At 48.9% G+C, this 17,809-nt stretch overlaps 6 protein-coding genes across 6 annotated transcripts; 2 read left to right on the top strand and 4 right to left on the bottom strand.

Moving 5' to 3' along the window:
* Window positions 1-47: 47 nt before the first annotated feature.
* I303_102851 (uncharacterized protein) lies at window positions 48-5,020 on the top strand (the record flags this gene model as incomplete). Its single annotated transcript, XM_018406196.1, has 6 exons — window positions 48-326; window positions 391-1,281; window positions 1,345-1,692; window positions 1,754-1,978; window positions 2,028-2,210; window positions 2,270-5,020. 6 exons carry the CDS (start codon window positions 48-50, stop codon window positions 5,018-5,020), a joined length of 4,677 nt encoding a protein of 1,558 aa, XP_018264690.1.
* A 642-nt stretch (window positions 5,021-5,662) lies between these two features.
* I303_102852 (vacuolar-sorting protein SNF7) lies at window positions 5,663-6,923 on the bottom strand (the record flags this gene model as incomplete). The annotated part of the gene is made up of 6 exons (XM_018406197.1): window positions 5,663-5,736; window positions 5,849-5,972; window positions 6,084-6,198; window positions 6,327-6,418; window positions 6,529-6,614; window positions 6,746-6,923. 6 exons carry the CDS (start codon window positions 6,921-6,923, stop codon window positions 5,663-5,665), a joined length of 669 nt encoding a protein of 222 aa, XP_018264691.1.
* A 565-nt stretch (window positions 6,924-7,488) lies between these two features.
* On the bottom strand, window positions 7,489-9,007 carry I303_102853 (uncharacterized protein; the record flags this gene model as incomplete). Its single annotated transcript, XM_065968638.1, has 8 exons — window positions 7,489-7,808; window positions 7,880-7,925; window positions 7,980-8,085; window positions 8,161-8,321; window positions 8,427-8,621; window positions 8,726-8,802; window positions 8,864-8,894; window positions 8,978-9,007. The coding sequence occupies 8 exons, from the start codon at window positions 9,005-9,007 to the stop codon at window positions 7,489-7,491; spliced, it is 966 nt and encodes a 321-aa protein (XP_065824710.1).
* Window positions 9,008-9,553: 546 nt separating this feature from the next.
* Window positions 9,554-11,027, bottom strand: I303_102854 (uncharacterized protein; the record flags this gene model as incomplete). The annotated part of the gene is made up of 8 exons (XM_018406199.1): window positions 9,554-9,825; window positions 9,888-9,933; window positions 9,985-10,099; window positions 10,188-10,351; window positions 10,449-10,649; window positions 10,738-10,817; window positions 10,883-10,919; window positions 10,998-11,027. 8 exons carry the CDS (start codon window positions 11,025-11,027, stop codon window positions 9,554-9,556), a joined length of 945 nt encoding a protein of 314 aa, XP_018264693.1.
* Window positions 11,028-11,376: 349 nt separating this feature from the next.
* I303_102855 (uncharacterized protein) lies at window positions 11,377-13,920 on the bottom strand (the record flags this gene model as incomplete). Its single annotated transcript, XM_018406200.1, has 8 exons — window positions 11,377-12,660; window positions 12,729-12,816; window positions 12,882-12,907; window positions 12,970-13,149; window positions 13,228-13,479; window positions 13,556-13,644; window positions 13,737-13,767; window positions 13,888-13,920. The coding sequence occupies 8 exons, from the start codon at window positions 13,918-13,920 to the stop codon at window positions 11,377-11,379; spliced, it is 1,983 nt and encodes a 660-aa protein (XP_018264694.1).
* Window positions 13,921-15,209: 1,289 nt separating this feature from the next.
* Window positions 15,210-17,474, top strand: I303_102856 (uncharacterized protein; the record flags this gene model as incomplete). The annotated part of the gene is made up of 7 exons (XM_018406201.2): window positions 15,210-15,268; window positions 15,579-15,866; window positions 15,959-16,120; window positions 16,185-16,927; window positions 16,996-17,208; window positions 17,283-17,398; window positions 17,454-17,474. 7 exons carry the CDS (start codon window positions 15,210-15,212, stop codon window positions 17,472-17,474), a joined length of 1,602 nt encoding a protein of 533 aa, XP_018264695.2.
* Window positions 17,475-17,809: the final 335 nt, after the last annotated feature.

Raw genomic sequence — 17,809 nt, forward strand, 5'->3', positions numbered from 1 at the left:
ATTTGTCCGACACCCGTTTCTGTTTTCCCTCGACATTATCCTGCGACATGTCCCGTCCAGGTCCATCGCCTCCTCCAAGTCTGACGCCCATCGCGTCCACTTCGACAGCTCATCTGGCCTCTGGATCAGGCTATTCCAATGTCAGACATAGACACGACAAACAGCCGGCTACGTATCCCCCTTTGGAACGAAATGCTCCAGCTACCTCTCGACCTAGACGGCGGAAAAGACGGGAGGAGCGCAAGAAAGGCAGGCGTTTCAGATGGAAGAGAGGAATCGTGACGGAAGCATTCCGACAGTTCGGGGAACACTGTGCTAGAAATCAAGTTCGTCACCACATATACCTTGAACATGGGGGGATTCTAACTTTGCTGTTCTACTGTTTCATAGATCCGAACGCTACTCATCGATTGTCTTGTGATGACAAATCTGTTTTACCCTTCTATGGTTTTGTGGCTTCAGAAAAGATCACCACCATCTTTCCCTCCTGCCCCTCCGCCTCATCGGTATAAATTACCTGTACAAGGCGAAGCTGGGCCGTCCACCTATTGGCAAAATCGACCCGACCATCCGCTGTCTCTCCTGAGCACACCTGTACTCGAAAGCTTTTTCCCATACCCTCCGCCTTTACTCCCTCCGCTTGATTGGACCGGCTGGTGGGGCAGTGATACTGGTGACCGGGGTAAAGGTGATCATGGCTGGGGACTGAGTAGAGCTTTACCCGAAGGCGCGCCGAACCACGAGTCAAGCGAGGAGGAAATCAGGTTTGTACGGCTAGCTTGGGCAGACGTGGAAGACATCTTGGACAGGGACGCCGGGACTTCGCAGAGATCTTGGGAGGGGAGGGATCACACATTACTTCGTCTAGTCAGTGATATAGCCGAGGAGTGGGAACAGGCACATCGAAGCACGGGTGAGGGCTGCGTTCGACAATTACAAGCCCACGATGGAGGCCATGTCACACCCACGGGTAATTGCTACATTATATCGCCAAATCAGGATCTGTCAGATTCCGGTATATCGCAGATATCGGTCTCCGCCCTAGATTCTGCCTCCGTGTTTCGGAGCGAAAGTACGGACTACCACACAGCAACCGGGACGAGCAAGTATCGTAGCTTTGGGACTTTGTTTCGAGTGCCCAACAATTCGACAGCAAGTTTTCATGACAGATGGCAGAGAGCCCTTCATGGAGTGGCTGGGAAGGTCGAAGGCGAGATCTTTGTTGAAGGTCGGGATCCGAAGAATACCTATATAGATCAGACCGGACAATGGCACCTTTCCGTGAGTACACGGATGTCGTATCAACGAACTAAAGGGTGCTGATGATTGGACAATGCCGTCTAGTATGCGTCGAGGGCCCAACTTGAGGGCGAGAAATCTCCATCCGACTCCCATATCCAAAGACACCCCGAAACCCTTTCCTCGACTCCACCGAGATTCATCATTTTCCTCTACGTTGTGCTCCTGACAACGCTTATGGCGCAAATATCGAACGCATCAAAAGTGCACTCCAGATTTGGTCTGGCATTCACCGGTGTAGTTCAGCTTTGCTGCTCAACCGTCATGTCCTTCAGCGTGTTAGCATTGCTGGGCTGGAATGGTTGGGGCGCCTCGTCAAAACAAAGTAGTCTACCTACTTACGTGCTACCTTTCGTCATTGTTGTGGTCGGTGCGGAGAACATGTCCACGTTGGTAAGTCGTTTCGGGTTCCTTCAAAGCAAACACGATTCAAGCTAACGTCACTTGTTCTCAGACAAAGGCCATCTTTTCGATCCCGTTCACCTATTCGGTTCCCGTTAGAATCGGTCTTGGTCTATCGAAGGTGGGGACGACCATCGCTCTTACTTCCTCGACAGATCTGTTGGTACTCGGCGCCGTTTGGCTCTGTGTGAACCTCCAGCCAGTCAGAGAATTCTGCCTCTTCGCCGCTGTAGTGATTATTACAGATTGGTTCATGTTGCATACTTTCTTTTTGACCGTAAGTCGCATGTCAGGATCGTGCTTAACGATGCTGAACAATATTCCAGGTCTTATCCATCGACGCGCAACGTCTTGAGCTGGCCGATGTCTTAGCCTCGAACGGTGGTCCACCTGTATCTCCTGTGCAGCAGGCAGCTGATACTGATGATCAAGGCGAAGGCAAACAAAGCGGGTTCAGCTGGCGAAAACTTCTTCGAGCCCGAACGACTAAGAGTGGTAGCTTGATTCTCGTACGTACATTCGTTCCCGCGTTTGCTCGCAGCCCTGTAGCTGATGCACGGACATGCAGCTGCTCTTCATATGCGGCTTCCTGTATTGGCTTACTGAACGTCATCGAACCTCGCTGAATACCACAGCAAGCTTATACGGTTACACCCCTACGACCATACCCAGTGTCACTGCTTCGCATGACCCAACCCCTACTCCTTTCAAAACTACTCCATCTGATTTGGCAGCCCTCGTTCCTGCTGAGAGCTTATGGCGATCGCTCAACCCTCTCGGCTGGAGGTATATCAAGATCTTTATTTCTCCTGCGTCCATTCTGGTTTTGCCGAAGACAGGCCACTCTATGCGTCCGGCAGATATACGAAAACTATCCTTACCAGCCTCAAGATTGCTTTTACCTCGACTGCGCCCTCTGTTCTACCTGTTCAAGGTCGTCGTGCTACCTCAAGCTGTGACTGCCGCTGCGCTGTACGCGCTACTGCTCTATCTGCTGAAAGACGCGGATCTACTGGATGCTCAGCGAGATAGATTGGGCCGAGTAGATGAACAGGGCGACGTTGCAAATGGCAACGAGAGCGACTCTAATCCCACCAGCGTCATCAACCAGCAAGCCCGTCTTCTTGAGAGGGTCAGAGCGAGCATGCTGCCGTGCAGCCACGAAAACGATGTAGATTTGATCGCTTCTTCGTCCGATGGACAACTAGCTCTCAGTGTAGGCATAGATAATTCGCTTTGTCTGTGGAGATTCGACGAGTCGACTTCAGCCAGCGGAACAAGGGAGATCACACCTACCGGACATCTAGACCCAGAAGATCCAATCGTGGCTTCCGCGATCAGCCAAGACAAGACGGTGGTCGGAATCTGTGCAGCCAGTGGCGTGGTGCAAATTTGGAATGTTTTTGAAGACGGTCAAATAGTTGCTTTGAAGCCCAGGAAGATCGATCTCGGGCTTCTCGATAGGGTCAGAATCACCTCGATGGTATTTGAAGATTACGAGGATCCACAAGTGGTAGATCCTTTTGTGACCACGCCCACTCTAGCGACCAAGACATTGGCTACCAAAAATCCTGTTGCTCTCGTCGCGTTCGGCAATGGCACTGTCATATCACCACGTGAAGACTCAGACCCGGTAGTGATTATCGAACCCTTGCAGGCTTCTTTGAGTTGTCGATCAACCTTCATTCGTACATCTGGGTATCTCGAGATCTTGTTCATATCGAATGAAATTGTCCGGATCTACCGAAATACCCCCTCGGGCTGGCTCTCAACGCTCCTCACGGAGATATCTGAGGATCCAATAACAGCTGTATCCGTGCCCGAACCTTCTCTTCCAGGATTATGGGCAGTCGGGTATCGATCAGGCTCGATCGACCTCATTGATGAGACCATCGGACACCTCTGCTCGATTCCGCCAAACCCGTCATCGGAAGTCATCAGAGAGGTCCGGATATCCAGACCAGCGACGATGCGATGCACCACTTGTAACACTATCACTTCGGATGGTTATATAATCGTATCTTCTACCGAGACGCAAATCTACATGGATAGGATCTCGCCCAGAACGCCCAATAACCCGTTTTGCAAATGTCCCAGCTCAACATCCAGCTTGAGGACTGCTCGAGCATCCGTAGATGGCCATACAAGGCCCTCAAATCGTGACTTCACCAACGGCAATCTAGTAATACCGCCTTCATGGATCCAACAGCGGTATTCGCCCGGTGCGTCACCTCGAAAGTCTCCATCAACATTACCGTTGCCATCAAACGGCGAGTTCCCTTTATCGAGCCATGGGGGAGCTAGGAGGCTATCCAACCTGCATAAACCCGATGACTCTGTCTTGGGCATGACTCAAGCGTCTCTCAATCCCAATAATACGATGGACAGATCTTCCATATCAGGTCAATCATCCGCTTCCCCAGCTGGGGACTTTGAGATCCATTCTCTTGGAGCTATCGTCATGTCCCCGCCGCCTAACGCAGGAGTTCTCATGATTGATGGGAACGGGCACGGAAATGGCAATGGAAATTGGGAGATCGTCAACGATCATTTGATCGGAATCAAAAGGACTAAAGAAGGTATAGACGATTCTCAATGGTCCGTCCTCATTGTGGATTTGTGTCACCTATGGAATGGGCACTGTATCAATCTAGCATCAGTCCAACTTGATGGGCTGATACAACGGACTCGAGTGAATCATCTTGCCGAAAGAGCAAGCAAGGGTCAGGGTATGGGGATATCTATCAGCGAAAGGAGGAAGGAGAGGATCAACAGTCTGAATGGCAAAGCTTCGTTCTCATGTATGGACGAGGGATGGGGCGGGGAGTCTTGGGATTCATCAACATCAACATCGACATTGACGTACAATCGTACCGAAAGAAAAAGCTTTAGTGTACCGACATTTCAGCATTTAGGATATGTTCAAGTCAACCAATTTGGAAAGTTCGGTGCGGATTCGATCTTGGCTGGATTCGGGAATAGGTTAGGGATCATCCGAATCAAAGAATCCAGAGGAGACGATAGAAGAAGAACTGCTAATCTTAACGCCGATGCGAGGAAAAGTGCAGTCGGTCTGAATAGGACACCTGTACCGATGATGAGTGGGAATGGGAACGGGAACGGGAACGGAAATGGCGGATCAATGACCACGACGAGCACTGGATTTGCCCTTGGGACACCTACTCCAACGACTAGAAGATCAATCTCAACACCCTTAGCTCCTCCGCCACCGCCCTCTGCAAATCCCTCAAGGGTCATGGGCGGTGGGAATACCAACAATGGTGGTGTAGGTGTTGGCGGAAATAAAAAGATGGATTGAAAGGAGACGGAAAGTCAGATTAAGGATTTTAAAGCTTAGTATGCCCGCGAGCGAGCGATCATCAGATGGCTCTCTTTGACAAGAGTCAGAGTTTTTGTATTGCCATTCACCGTTAGTCTTGATAACGGAAACAAGGATAAAAAGTTGTACTAATTTGTAAAGCTGTCACTTGAATGTATCCTGATGCGAAGGGACGCGGTCGGAATGCGCGATATCGTGATGTTCTTCCTTAGAGGTACCACCCTGACCTGGTGCTATCGGTATCGTCGATCTTTGATGACTGGATTCCCGACGCGACGATGGCCGGCAGCCTCAAAGATCGTGTGCTTGCGATATTGTTACATTCCCATGATGGAAAGGGTACTACGGACCTACCTGGCGAGAAAGAGAGTATATGTTATGTGGGCGATGTCGCTTGTGGATTTATAGTATTGTATTGTAATGTATGGTGTGATGGGGAATATTGAGGTTCATGAGCGGAAAGACCTTGGGAAGAAAAGAAAAACAACAGATAACACAGATCACAAATCACGGTCCAATCTGATTGCCCGATACTTCTTTCTACGCGGGGCATAAAACGTATGACTGAGAGTCATTTCGATTTGGGTCGATGATGGTCGATTGAGAAGTTCACCATTTGGGTTACATCGCCAGCTCAGCTTGTAATTGACGTAGTTGAGCTTCTTCATCATCTTCCTCCGCTTGAGCAGCAACACCTGGAACGATTGCGCGAATCCGCGTCAGCTTTGCCTGTCCTTGCCCTTCCTGTCTTATGCTATCCGTCTTCGCTGTTATAAGTCATAGTGAAAGGGAGGCTCGCGGACTCACGTGATGGTCCGCTAGTTTGTCCGACGGGCGAAGCGGGGATATGACTTGGGACTCTGTCTGCCCCTGCGAGCCTGTCATCCAGTTGCTCTTGCTCCAAGGCTTCGAGCTCTTCTTTCAGATCATCCTGTAACCCGCAAATCACATGGCATCAGTGTCCACACCAGAGCTAACATCTTCATGAGGAAGAGCAGGGATGACGAAGGCGAAGGCGAAGGCAAATGAACAGAAGACATACCTCGTCAAGCACGATACCCATACCAACCGGATTCGAGATGGCGTCTGAGATTTCGTTTGTAAGATCCATCTGTTCTCTGATCTTGTCCATCGTAGCGTCCACCCCTTCGGCAGTCCTGAATTACAGAAAAACAAGTCAGCAATTTCGTCAGATTACGAATGAATAATGAAATGCATGTGCTTCAGACGATGTGGAACCGAGACACTTTGACTTGACTGAACTACAGCAAAGATGAAAACATACAGGTTGCTGTGGATACCCTTGAGAGCATCTGCACCTTTCTTCATCGCTACCATCGTCTCCGCGTTCAGGTTGGCCGATTCTATTGCGTTTACCTGTAAAAGGAACGAAATGATTAGCGAACCTGGGTTGGTGATTCATTTCGTGATCAATGTACAGCCGTGCGAGTGTCTGTCTGATGTTACATGACAGGCGTAATACTTACTTGCGTCTCCAATGTCAACCTCGTACCAGCGATCCTGTCCAATTCATTCTCATGTGCTTTCTTCTGTCTGAGCGCAGCCATAGCCACTGACGCCAAAGCATATTAGCTCCTTGATCTAACCTCAGCTGGAGACAAGTGGTCCGGTGACAAATGATCGCTTATTTGGCTGATATCCGCCGGGGTGTGAGGGAAGATGTCAAGCTACAAAAACACTCACACCTCTTATTAGACGTCGCATTAGCCTTGGCTTTCTTCATCTCCTCCTCGATCTTCTTATTCAGATGCTCCTCCTTCTTCTCAAGCATCAACAACTGTTGTCTCAGTCCCACTATCGCATCTCTAGCTCCTTCTGTCGTGTTCTTCTTTCCGGCGAACCATGACATCCACCCTGACATATTGTTTATCTATCTCCAATAATGAATGATAATCAATCAACAATGGGAAGGAAGAGCGCGGTTCGATCGATGGATTGCTTGCTTGCTAGTCCTGTGAGTACGTACGTCTCCGCAGGCGTCTCGTGCTGTATGCGTTGCGCTTGGTGTGTATTATGCTAGCTGGTAAATTGTTGTCGTTGTTATCACTTTGGCCACCGAGATCATGATTATGATTGTAGAGGTTCGTCATTCACCCTGCATGCGGTAACAGAGATACACAGCGGAATCAGATGTTTCATTTACGTAATGACGCCAACATCACTCGTGTCGTAGATTATTGTGGTGAATGTATGGGCTATGCACATGCATTCAGTCTCGCATATATTTCTACAGTCTCACTCATATCTATCCACGCTGATTCACGATCGACTACGAACAGAACAATAATTGATGTGTGCGTATCAGTCTGCCGTCTGAGGCATGATCGATCTTAGTAGGAGGAACGGGTCATAGACCTGTTCGGGACTCTGCCGTGATGTTCTCGGTGCTTCGAAGGTCGATTACCATTGTTGAGTCGCTCGAGTTCCTAATTTAGATAGGTGAAGTCGGCATAATGGCCTGACCGTCCAAGCGTTGTGTCACTTACCTTTCGAGTCATATCCTCCTCCTCAGATAATGTGGGACCGCGGCCGGATAGGGACTTCCTCGAATGGACTGACACGATATCGTCATCGCTATCGTCTGACACTACTACATGATGTCGTCTCTTCTCATGGGAGTAGTTTTGTTTCTGTCTCTCTCGGCTTGACAATGCAGCAGGAGCGATAGAGTGGCTTTTGTTCTTGCCAGACTCGGCCTTGATGCGGATGGTCTGCGACACCTGGCATGGGTGTTGTTGGGCGGGAACTGACAAGTGTCGAAGTATTCGGGTCTCAATCAACACGTTCGGGCAAGGAAGAAGAAGAAGAGGCACATACTTTTCTCGACCAGACCAAGTCCCTGCAGATATTCTGCAGCTCGCACCTACGGAATAGTCAGCAGTGTTCTTTGGCAAGACATGGTGCTTGGTCAACTCACCTTGAAGACGAAAGTCGCGATTTCCTTGTTTCGATCCTGCTTGAAAGTGGTGAACTCTTCCCCGAAAGCTGCGGACTGTTCGACTTCTCGACCCCTTCCGGTGGGACTGATCTCATGCCAGACTCTCGTCAGCTCTCTTTATACCCTCACTGCTGAAACGACTGGAGGTTTGTGGACTGACATTCCATTGTGATGCTCTTTTTCAATATCAGCCACCTTGAGCTTCCTCATCTCAGGCTTGATCTTGACAATCTCTCCTCTAGAGACTTTGACGATGATAGTTCCGATCTGACCATCTTTCGAATCGTCGCCGTCCTTCGCTTCATCTTCATCGGGATCCACCTGAGAGAGTCATCCCCATCAGTAATCCGAAATTCTCGCGATCTTCCTTCTCTCATCTCTCGTCATCATTTCATTGATTCAGCTTGCCAATCGTTCAACACTCACGATTCTACCGAAAGACAAATTACATTCTGAGTAAGAATTGTTTTCGATCTTGAAGAATGTTGACATTTCGTGATTAACATGAAACTTTTTCTTGATGAACAACGTATGCGTTCGAGAGCCATTGATGAAAGGCTCAGCCAGCCAATCGCCTTCCCAAGGCTTCTGGCGACCGAGACGAACGTTGATGGTATATTCCTGCGTTCGGTAGGGTTCAGTGCTGGTGCTTGTGCCTATGCTTGACGCGATGAATGACTCTTAAAGGTCGAGGAAGACGAAGAAGGCAAGGAAGTATCCTTTACCTGGTATGGCTCAGGACAAACGTAACATTCCATTCTGGTTCTTCCTCCACTCATTGTCTTCGCCACTAATCGCTCGTCTGCATTACGGCGTTCGTCAACAAGCTCTTCGTCCCGCTTCTGATTGGATGGAGAACATACCCAACTTCTCTCCGTCCACGGAAAGGAAGACCTAGATGACGAGAAGGAAAGGAAGCCAGGATTCCAGTCAGTGTTATTCCAAGCCGTGGCGAGCGGATAGTGGTGAGTACTGACGCATAAGCTGTTACAATCTTGGGCGATCATCCTGCAGTAGTGACGGGAGATTTCGATAAATCGCCAGGATACGACGATACCAACAGATATGGAAGACAACGAAAGAAAGGTAGAGATGAAGGAAAGGACAGGCGGAAGAATCCAGTTTGAAGTTATTGCCGTCAGTGTATGAGCACGGACATATCAGTGTGTGCGGACGTCACCCCGTACATCTTCAGTGGGTCTGTGCGCACAGACGAAATCTTCACGCTTGTGTGATTGTTGTCTTGCCACTCAAAGAGCTTGACAAGGAAACTCACCAGCTGAATCATCGCTTACTGGGAGGCTGTAAATACATTAATGTACAGTGCATGAAAGTCATTAGCAATTGCGATAAATTACACCCAATACGACTATTCGCTTGATATCTCGTGATTATTCGATCGCCGCATTGCTCTGTGACCTAAGGCTGCCGCCACTGTAAGCTAGTGAAGTTATCAATAGTCGGGGGAACTAGTATGGACTGTATATGGATTTCGGCGAGACCCTCGACTCCTGGTCATCTGATGGATCATTGCCTGCGAGGAGAAAGTGACATCAGCTCCGAGTTCCACTTGATGACTGAGCAAACTTCACCTCGAGGCTTTTGATCCTTTCTTCTGCGACCCTCAATCGTTTAGCAGATTCGGTCTCATGGACGTCTTGGTCATCTGAGCTTTCCTCCACTTTGCAGACGCGTTTCCTGCTTTGAGTAACTACCCCATTGGTGGATGCCGAGGTACTGGGCCCATAAGGTTCGAAGTCTAAATCTGGCTCGACCTTCAATCGGGTTGTTCGGGACACTTGCGATGGGTGTTGTTGTGCGGGAACTATAGAACGATATCAGTACCTATCGAACCTCCCAAGGTATCTAACGTGGTAGCCTGCTGACCTCTTGACACTAGATCATGATCCATCAAATACTGCTGAGTTCGTACCTATGTAGCAGATCAGCAGGGAACGATCGCCATGGGATCAGCCAAACTTACCTTGAAAACAAAGGTTATAAGAGGCGTCTTTTCGTCCTCTTCGATGTAATACCATTTCTCGTCAAAGACCGCTTTCTTGCCAGCTTTGCGACTGTTCTTTTTCGTTGACGTGAAACTGCTTATCGGAGATTAGCTGCCTCGCAGACACGCAGGAGCTGAAAACAAAGATCTTGGAAGCATGCGATTCATGAGATTCAGCTTACGTGCGAGTATGTCCAGTACTGCTATTCGTCACTTGCTGACGGAGATTGTGTTTCGCCGCTTTCTCTTTTTCGATTTCACCTCTCGACATTTTGACCAAAATCGTGCCTCTTCCTTCATCTAGTGTGGTATCGCCCGCTTCGAAGATCTCTCCCTCCGGATTCACCTGACGGCGGGGCGAATCGAATATGTAAGTATGCTATGTAGATTGGTTGAAGGAAGAGAATGATCCGAATCGTTGCTATTGAGGATGCGTAGCTCACGATATCCCCAAACGATAGATCGCATTCAAGCGACCCGTCTTCATCCTCTTCCTTTTGAAAGTACGTCGACATCTTATGAGTCACATGCCATCTTTTCCTCACGTGCAAAGAGTTTATCGCCTGACCGTCGATGACTGGCTCAGCGATCCAATCGCCTGTATAGGGCTTTTGACGGCCTAGATGAACGTTGATTGTAAACGACTGGGAAGATAGGACAACGAGTCGGGTCAGCCTTTAGCTTCGACAAGCAAAGCACAAAGAACAGCACGAGGCCCAAAGAAAAACGCACTTCATCAGGTTTAGGACAGACATAACATTCCATTCTGAAACTTCCGTCTGGATTCCTCATCTTTCGGATTCTTTGCTCCACTGTTGACACCTGCTGTCAGCCTGCCTCAATCTTCGGGTCGTGGTCCACTATTGTATCGTCTCACCAAGCTTCTCATTCTCCTCTCCAACACCTAACCAGACCTGCGCGAGGATCAGCTAACGTCAGCGCGCCTTTGTTCACGTCGCCAGTAATCGCGGATCAACATCCCTAGCACTGACCGAAAACCCATTCGTTTCCTTGACCCTCATCTGTGGTGGTGTTGCGATGTTGATTTAAGCGATGTAAGTATATGTAACATGTAATTATGAGTGCTTAAGAGAGCAAAAACGAACACGAGAGGAATGAAAGAAGTGCAGCAGATAGTATTCCAGTCATTGACAGACAGATCAATTAAATGCTCATTAAGGGTAAGCAAGGGAAAGCCTCAACGCATTGATCGCTCGGTGTATAAATTCATTCCACAGGTCCGTGCGGGCGGAATAAAGCTGCCGTTCTTCTGATGCCCAGCACAGAGCCCATGCGTAGTTAGTGATTTGAGTGTATCAGACATTCAGTAAGAGGTATCGCATTTCCAAATTTTCAGTGACCTCTTTTGTGTCAATCGGAATCAGATAACAAGGTAAGATCAATAGCTGATTCCTTTGAGGCACCTGCAGTGGTATCTCTATCACCCGCAGATCCTTTCGGCCTTTCAAGCCTTGTCATTCTCCTGACAATGCGTTGAGCCTCGTCCTCCTTGGATACCACACTTTGTGACTGTATCTTCGATGAATTTTTCTTAACCTCTTGACTTGCTGAAGGATCCTCGACATGTTTCCATCTCGTTTCACTCTCGTCCACCGTCAGCCATTTCCTCCTCTCTTCCTCCCTTCTCTTGACATCCCTTTCGAAGAGGTTGTGTCGACGACCATCAACTTCCGTTCTCAGGGCAGTCGGTCGATCCAGCCTATGTCGCTTCAGACTTTCGGTGACAGAGTACCTATCCTCATAGTCCTTCCGCTTTGCCGTTATGCTCGATGATGATCCGCTTTGATGTCCAGTCTGATCTCGGTGAGGCGTAAAGGTTCGGCGCGATTGTGCTTCGTGAATCATTTCGAGAGATTTCTTCGTTGGAAATGCAATGTCATCTGACCGTTCCCTTCGTTGTGTTCTCTTCTGATGTCGGCTGAACGGATCTTCCGACAAATCGTTACTTGAGGGCCTGTTGAGCCCAGCAGGCATGGTTGCTAGCATTCTTGGTGGTTGCGAGAATGCGTAGTCAATCGACAGGACTGGAGGAAGTCGTCGAGGTATAGTAGTGGCTGATATGAGCTCTTCAGGAATGGCTACTTCATATTGTTTGGCTACTCGATCAGTATAATTCAAATCAGGGTCCCCCTTAGTCAACAGCTCGCTTCCAATCGGAGGATCTGCGAGATCCATCAGAGCTTGGAGTAGGGCTTGAGTTTCAACATCAGTAGCTGTATCTACCGCTTCGAGGTCCGGCAAGAGGGCACTCAGGTCATCCGCAGACTCGAGGCGTGGGATGGCGTCTCGATCATCTTGGCCAGTCGCGCTGATCACAGTATCGGTGATAGCTTTGGCCGTGGCAGGCGGATCGGACCGGTCCTGCTTGGTGGCATTCACATCGACCTTTGGGGTCTGCAATGATTGCAGGGTCCGTAACATCAATTGCGATTCGGTAGTCATAGTCATGAGATCCACGACGACTGTCGGCGGCGATTGAGGCGAGGACGGATCTTCGTCGAGTTTTGGTGAAGGAGGACAGGAGTCTGGCACCAGTATAAGTTGTAACTTTTTATTCTCGTCGTCAAGCGTCTTATTTGAAGTTCCCTCCTCCACATCGACGCCATTGAAGGACAATGCCTCTCGAGTACCGTACTGCGCAAAGCGGTCAGCGAGAGATACCAGACCGATCGGGAAAAAGGGACTTCTGCGTGTGGTCTTACGTGGTATTCGAATCTGATCCAAGGATCAATATCGTTCCGCTCATCGTTGGTCCACGGGTTCGACGGTGTATTCAGAAGGTCAGTGCCGCTATCAAGTGAAAGCAAGGTTAGTCCTCGCAGAATGTCGAGCCGCGTGGTGGTGCAAGAACCTACTCGAGGTCATTGTAGATGCTCAAAGCCTGTCAATGCAAATTGGTCAATTGTCGAGTATAATCGTATTGCTTCGAAATCACTAACTCACTTTGTCAGTGTTCGAGTGAGGCGTGTCAGAGCTTGAGCCTTTGGTGGCTATCAGTTTCCGCCTGTATTCCGGTGAGAGGGTACCGCGGAAGATCGAGATAACAATTTTGCCCAAGGCGGATGATGGGTCATTCAGAAGTACAATTTTGTTCGTATCTACCTCTTCCAGCGATTCGTCAACCTGTGCATGAACGATCAGCGATTAGCGTAATCATGCCAGCATGACAGCCAGACAAAACGTGAAAAGATCTGGACTGACCAGGTGCGAATGTATCTCAAACTCCCCATCGTGGACATTGCCGATTGTGTCCAAAGGCTCTAATGTCGGTGTCGATTCGCCATATTGACTATGAGAAGCCTGGTAACCCTGTTCCGAAAATAAGAATGCTGTACATATTTCTGTGCCGTCGATTGATGCGCGCGAGAGTAGATCGCCCGAATAGCTTATGGTACTTCCATCGAGAGTACTTGATTCGATAAGGGCCGATGCCTTGACGTGTACAGTATATCTCTAAGCGAATAACGAGAGAACAGTAGGTCAGGTTTTGGGATGAGGCATTGAGATCGAGATCGATCCGTAGACTCACGCGGCCTACTGTGGTGCCAATTTCCAAGTATCCCCTATGAGTCGGCGGCAGACGGATCGTATGTGCGTCGAATGCCTGACTGTATTCCTCTAAGGACAGTTCCGGTCGTCAGTATATAGCCTGGATCAGCATTGATGATCATGCTCAGTCTTAGTAATTGACACCAAGGAGGTTGTCGTACTTAGTCTACGGTCATCGCATTCTACCCAGACCTGCTCAGCGTTAGTGATGATCAGTTACGATCAGGATCAGGTCAGATCGATCGCAAACGATCAGTAACTTCACACGAGCTGTCAGGAGCCAAGTGAGCGGATAATGGATGAGTTGCGCACCTCAATCTCGTTGGATTCGGCAGAAGCTTTCATGGTGTGTGTCCCTCGAATTTCCGGCTCGATCAGAATACAAGCAGGAACGCCGGGAGAAGGGCGTTGAAGGTCAAGACGCAAGTCTGAAACGCACGATTAGAAAGCCAACGGAAAAGGAGGCGAATGAATCGAATTGAATTTGGAAGTCATGTAATTTGGGGAGGGATTCGATTCAATTGGAAATGTAGCAGCTGATTGCCATTGACCGCCTCGCGTGCAGTCCAGCGTCCGTGCGTCTGTTTCGCATCTTCGCATCTTAACGTGCTTGACTTCAAGACCGTTGCTCGATTCGAGGTCGGTCAGCCTGTCTTGTGTTCGATTTCTATCATCCAACTTCCGATACAAGGAGGATAAAGTAATGCATGACTTGACAGACAGAATTGCAGATGACTCATTGAACTTACTGACTGGAAGCAATCGGCCCCCGCCCAGATGCTTCATCGCGTTAGACGCGTTTCACCGAAATGTGTGCTCGTATCTCTGGCTCAGGAACTCATTTATATCTTTCCTTTTATCTTTGCGTGCCGTAAGGGTATTATATCTCTCTCAGCTCTCTGCTTCCGCGTTACAACGCAGCTCGAGGTCAGGGTAATTAAGCTATCGGAGGAGAATGATTTTACCTGTACTTTGACTTTCTCTCACCGAAAGATGCGACAGGGTCTATTTCTGTTTGTTTACATCTCACGTCAGTTGGGATTTGGCTGTTCTCGTGTTGACATCCATGAGGACAACGTGAATGAATCGGCATGCAGAATCATGGCAATTGAAACAAACGCCAGGCGCCGATGTCTTTGCTCATGCATCTTGTATGGAATGACCGTAGGCGGATTTTGGCGCATTCATTTATCGTTGAGTCCGTTGTTTGGTCTGCTGGATTCAGTCACTCTCGATTGAATTTGCTCTCGTAATCGATATCTTGTATAGACGTATAGACACAAGACAAGACTACATACTCTCATTCATCAAGTTGATTTGTATTCACTCGATCATATACCGTAGAGAAAGAATACCTCGACACTCGTTAGATCACTATCGTCAACGGTCAGACTTCCTCGACCACCCAGATACACGTCTTTTGGTTATTCGACAAAACATCTACGACGAGATCAGAGTCGCCTTGATGGTGGCTATATGATCCTGCTGGACGATTGTCGACTGTCTGTGCTTCTCCCTCAAGAACGGTTCCTCGATACAGAGACTCTTTCAATAAATAATCTCTGCACTTGGATCCGGTGATAAGTGTCTCGACCTGGCGTATAGAAGCCAGACAGACGTCCAAGTTGAACAACATGAAATACGAGAATGAAGGCCATCGCATGTCCAGGATACTGGATTCCCATCAATCAAGGTGAGTCTGTGATGCAAAGCTCCTTCTGCCCCCTCGCCTTGTGACAAACGCGAAGTGTCCCAAAAGACGATCAATAGGAGAGATCCTCTTCCCCACTACGTATCGGTCAGCCGCCGCTAGCGAGAGTCGTTGGCTTCTCCATCATTTTTACCCTTCACCATGCTTCACATAGTTGTAGTTGTTTGCCCAATCCTCGCAAACTCATATATTGATGTATCAGACATGCTGACTTTTGACATGTTAAATCCAACCTCGACACCATCTTAACGACCCCTTCGTGCGCCTGCGAAATGATTGGTTTACCTCGCAGGATTGTCGCATTGATAATAACATTCATTACGACCCTCTTGACACTGAGCGTCTTCTTCTACCTATCGATAACGCCCTCAGCGGAATTCGAGTATCAAGATGCCGAATTCAGCATAAATCGCTATACAGATGAATCGAGCTTGCACGGATTATGGGGGCTCAAAAGGCCACACCTGCAGCTGGAAGGATGGAAAGAATGGATAGGGCTGAGTCGGCCGCGAGATAGGGCTAAAGAGGCGAGAGATATAAGGGATCTGTCTGACTTGTTCTACGAGAGGTTTCCTCTTGAGTGAGTCCTTCTACCTGCCTCTTGTATTCGGAGTGGCCTTGATAGCAGAATGGGAAGGACCCTTTTGAGCTGATACTGGACGACTTCTACAGTGATAAACGAGCCGCTAGGGGGATGAACCGACCGGCCTTGGAAAGACTAGCTCATTGTATAGAAACCAATACCTGCGGCAGGGACGAGGAGAAGGTTGTTCTGTTAGCTTCGTTTCACTTTAATAACGCTATCACCGGCGGTACAAGCGGTGAAGATATATGGTATGTCAGGTTCCCCATTAACACCACTTACGACAAGGCTGACATGCGGTCTGCCGATCAACAGGGCGAGGTCGACATTAGAAGCACTCCATTCGCTCAACTACACACTGCTTTACAGCTTCGGGCCAATGGACACTTTAACCCTGTATCAAGGTCTCCAGGACAAAGTCAAGACGATCATATGGGAAGGAGCCGAGTTGAAGAAATGCTTAGCACGGAACGAGACCAATTGGGAATCGTTGGAAAACGACCATACACCGGGTACTTTCCAGAATCAGACCGCTCAGCCTCGTTTCGGATGTTTCAGACGACCAGGATTCGAAGAGGGTATACCGCCGGAGAAGAGCTTCACTTTCCATTTCTGGTCTGGACCTGAGAACCCCCTTGGAGGGGAGTTCACGCTTAGTCCGGAGGATTACAAATCGTGGAACAAGGGAGTGGGCAATCATTATCTGGGTTATTCGCTCGAGACCAGATGCAAGGCGATACCCTTACCCACGCATAAGGAACACCGCGGGATGGCCCTGGGGAAATACGCGAAGTACTTTAACACGTCGTCGAGGGACTGGGTGTGGGGTAAAGAAGATATACTCCGCCAAGCGATCCTGGATATGCCGCACAGTAATAAGGGCGAAAAGTTCGAAATGATAGCTACGGGTGGACATGATGATGGTCGGACTGGAGCGCACGAGCTGATGTATAAGGGTATAAGGAATATGGGAGGTCTGCCGCAGGATGAATGGTATCAGACTGTAGCGGCTAGTAAATTCCTCTTGGGCGTTGGAAGGCCCCTGATGTCTCCTTCTCGTGAGCCTGAGTTTCCCACCATTCTCGAGATCAGATGCCATGAGGCTGACTTGGGGGAACTGTGATAGCGTACGATGCATTGTGCCTGGGTGTACCATTTATCAATCCGATAACATGGTGGAATCGTGAAGAGCCTGAAGACTGGTCGAGGTGGATCACGCAGCACGACGCACTGCGACCGTATGGCCCGCCGTACGTGTATCACGTACAGAAGGAAAACCACGAACAGTTGGAAGAAGCTATGAAAGCAGCGATGGACAATCCTATCGATCGTTTCATACGTGAGTGCTGCGCCCGGTGGTCCTTTACGAGGCAAAAGAATTTTTTTTAGCTGACAGGGTATATATCGTCACAGCACCGCCGATGACTGTCAAAGCTGTGCGAGAGAGGCATCGCAAGCTTGTAGAGACTGACTGGACGCCGTCTGCCAAGGCGGCAGTCAGGGCGCTGTGGACAGACAAGGGCAAAGAGGTGAGCTGTGCTCAGGTCGGTCTTTGGGATTTGAGCTGACTTTTGACTTGTGTAGTTTCCATATTTATTGCATTAGCCGATCATTGATTCTGTTGTTTGTAAGAGAATTAACACTTGTAGCATAGTTTGCATTTTTTGGGGCTCACAGGTATTCCCAGACCGGGCTGCTCCATACCCCGACATTATACATGTTTTGTACATGCATGTCATTGCGGGTTGCGGTCGCATTGAAGATCAGTATGTTTCGCTGCAAAGCGGTCAATACCGTGCGCCTCATCGTAAATTAACGAATTATAACTGCATATCGTCGATCGCTCGATACATGTACATATTCTCTGTCCTATCACCTGGATTCCAGCCTCACACCTCCTCGTGTTGGGATGCAATACACTTCGTCGCTGCAAGGCAAAG

The sequence above is a fragment of the Kwoniella dejecticola genome, chromosome 3, assembly GCF_000512565.2.
Source record: "Kwoniella dejecticola CBS 10117 chromosome 3, complete sequence".
NCBI classification, from domain to species: domain Eukaryota; kingdom Fungi; phylum Basidiomycota; class Tremellomycetes; order Tremellales; family Cryptococcaceae; genus Kwoniella; species Kwoniella dejecticola.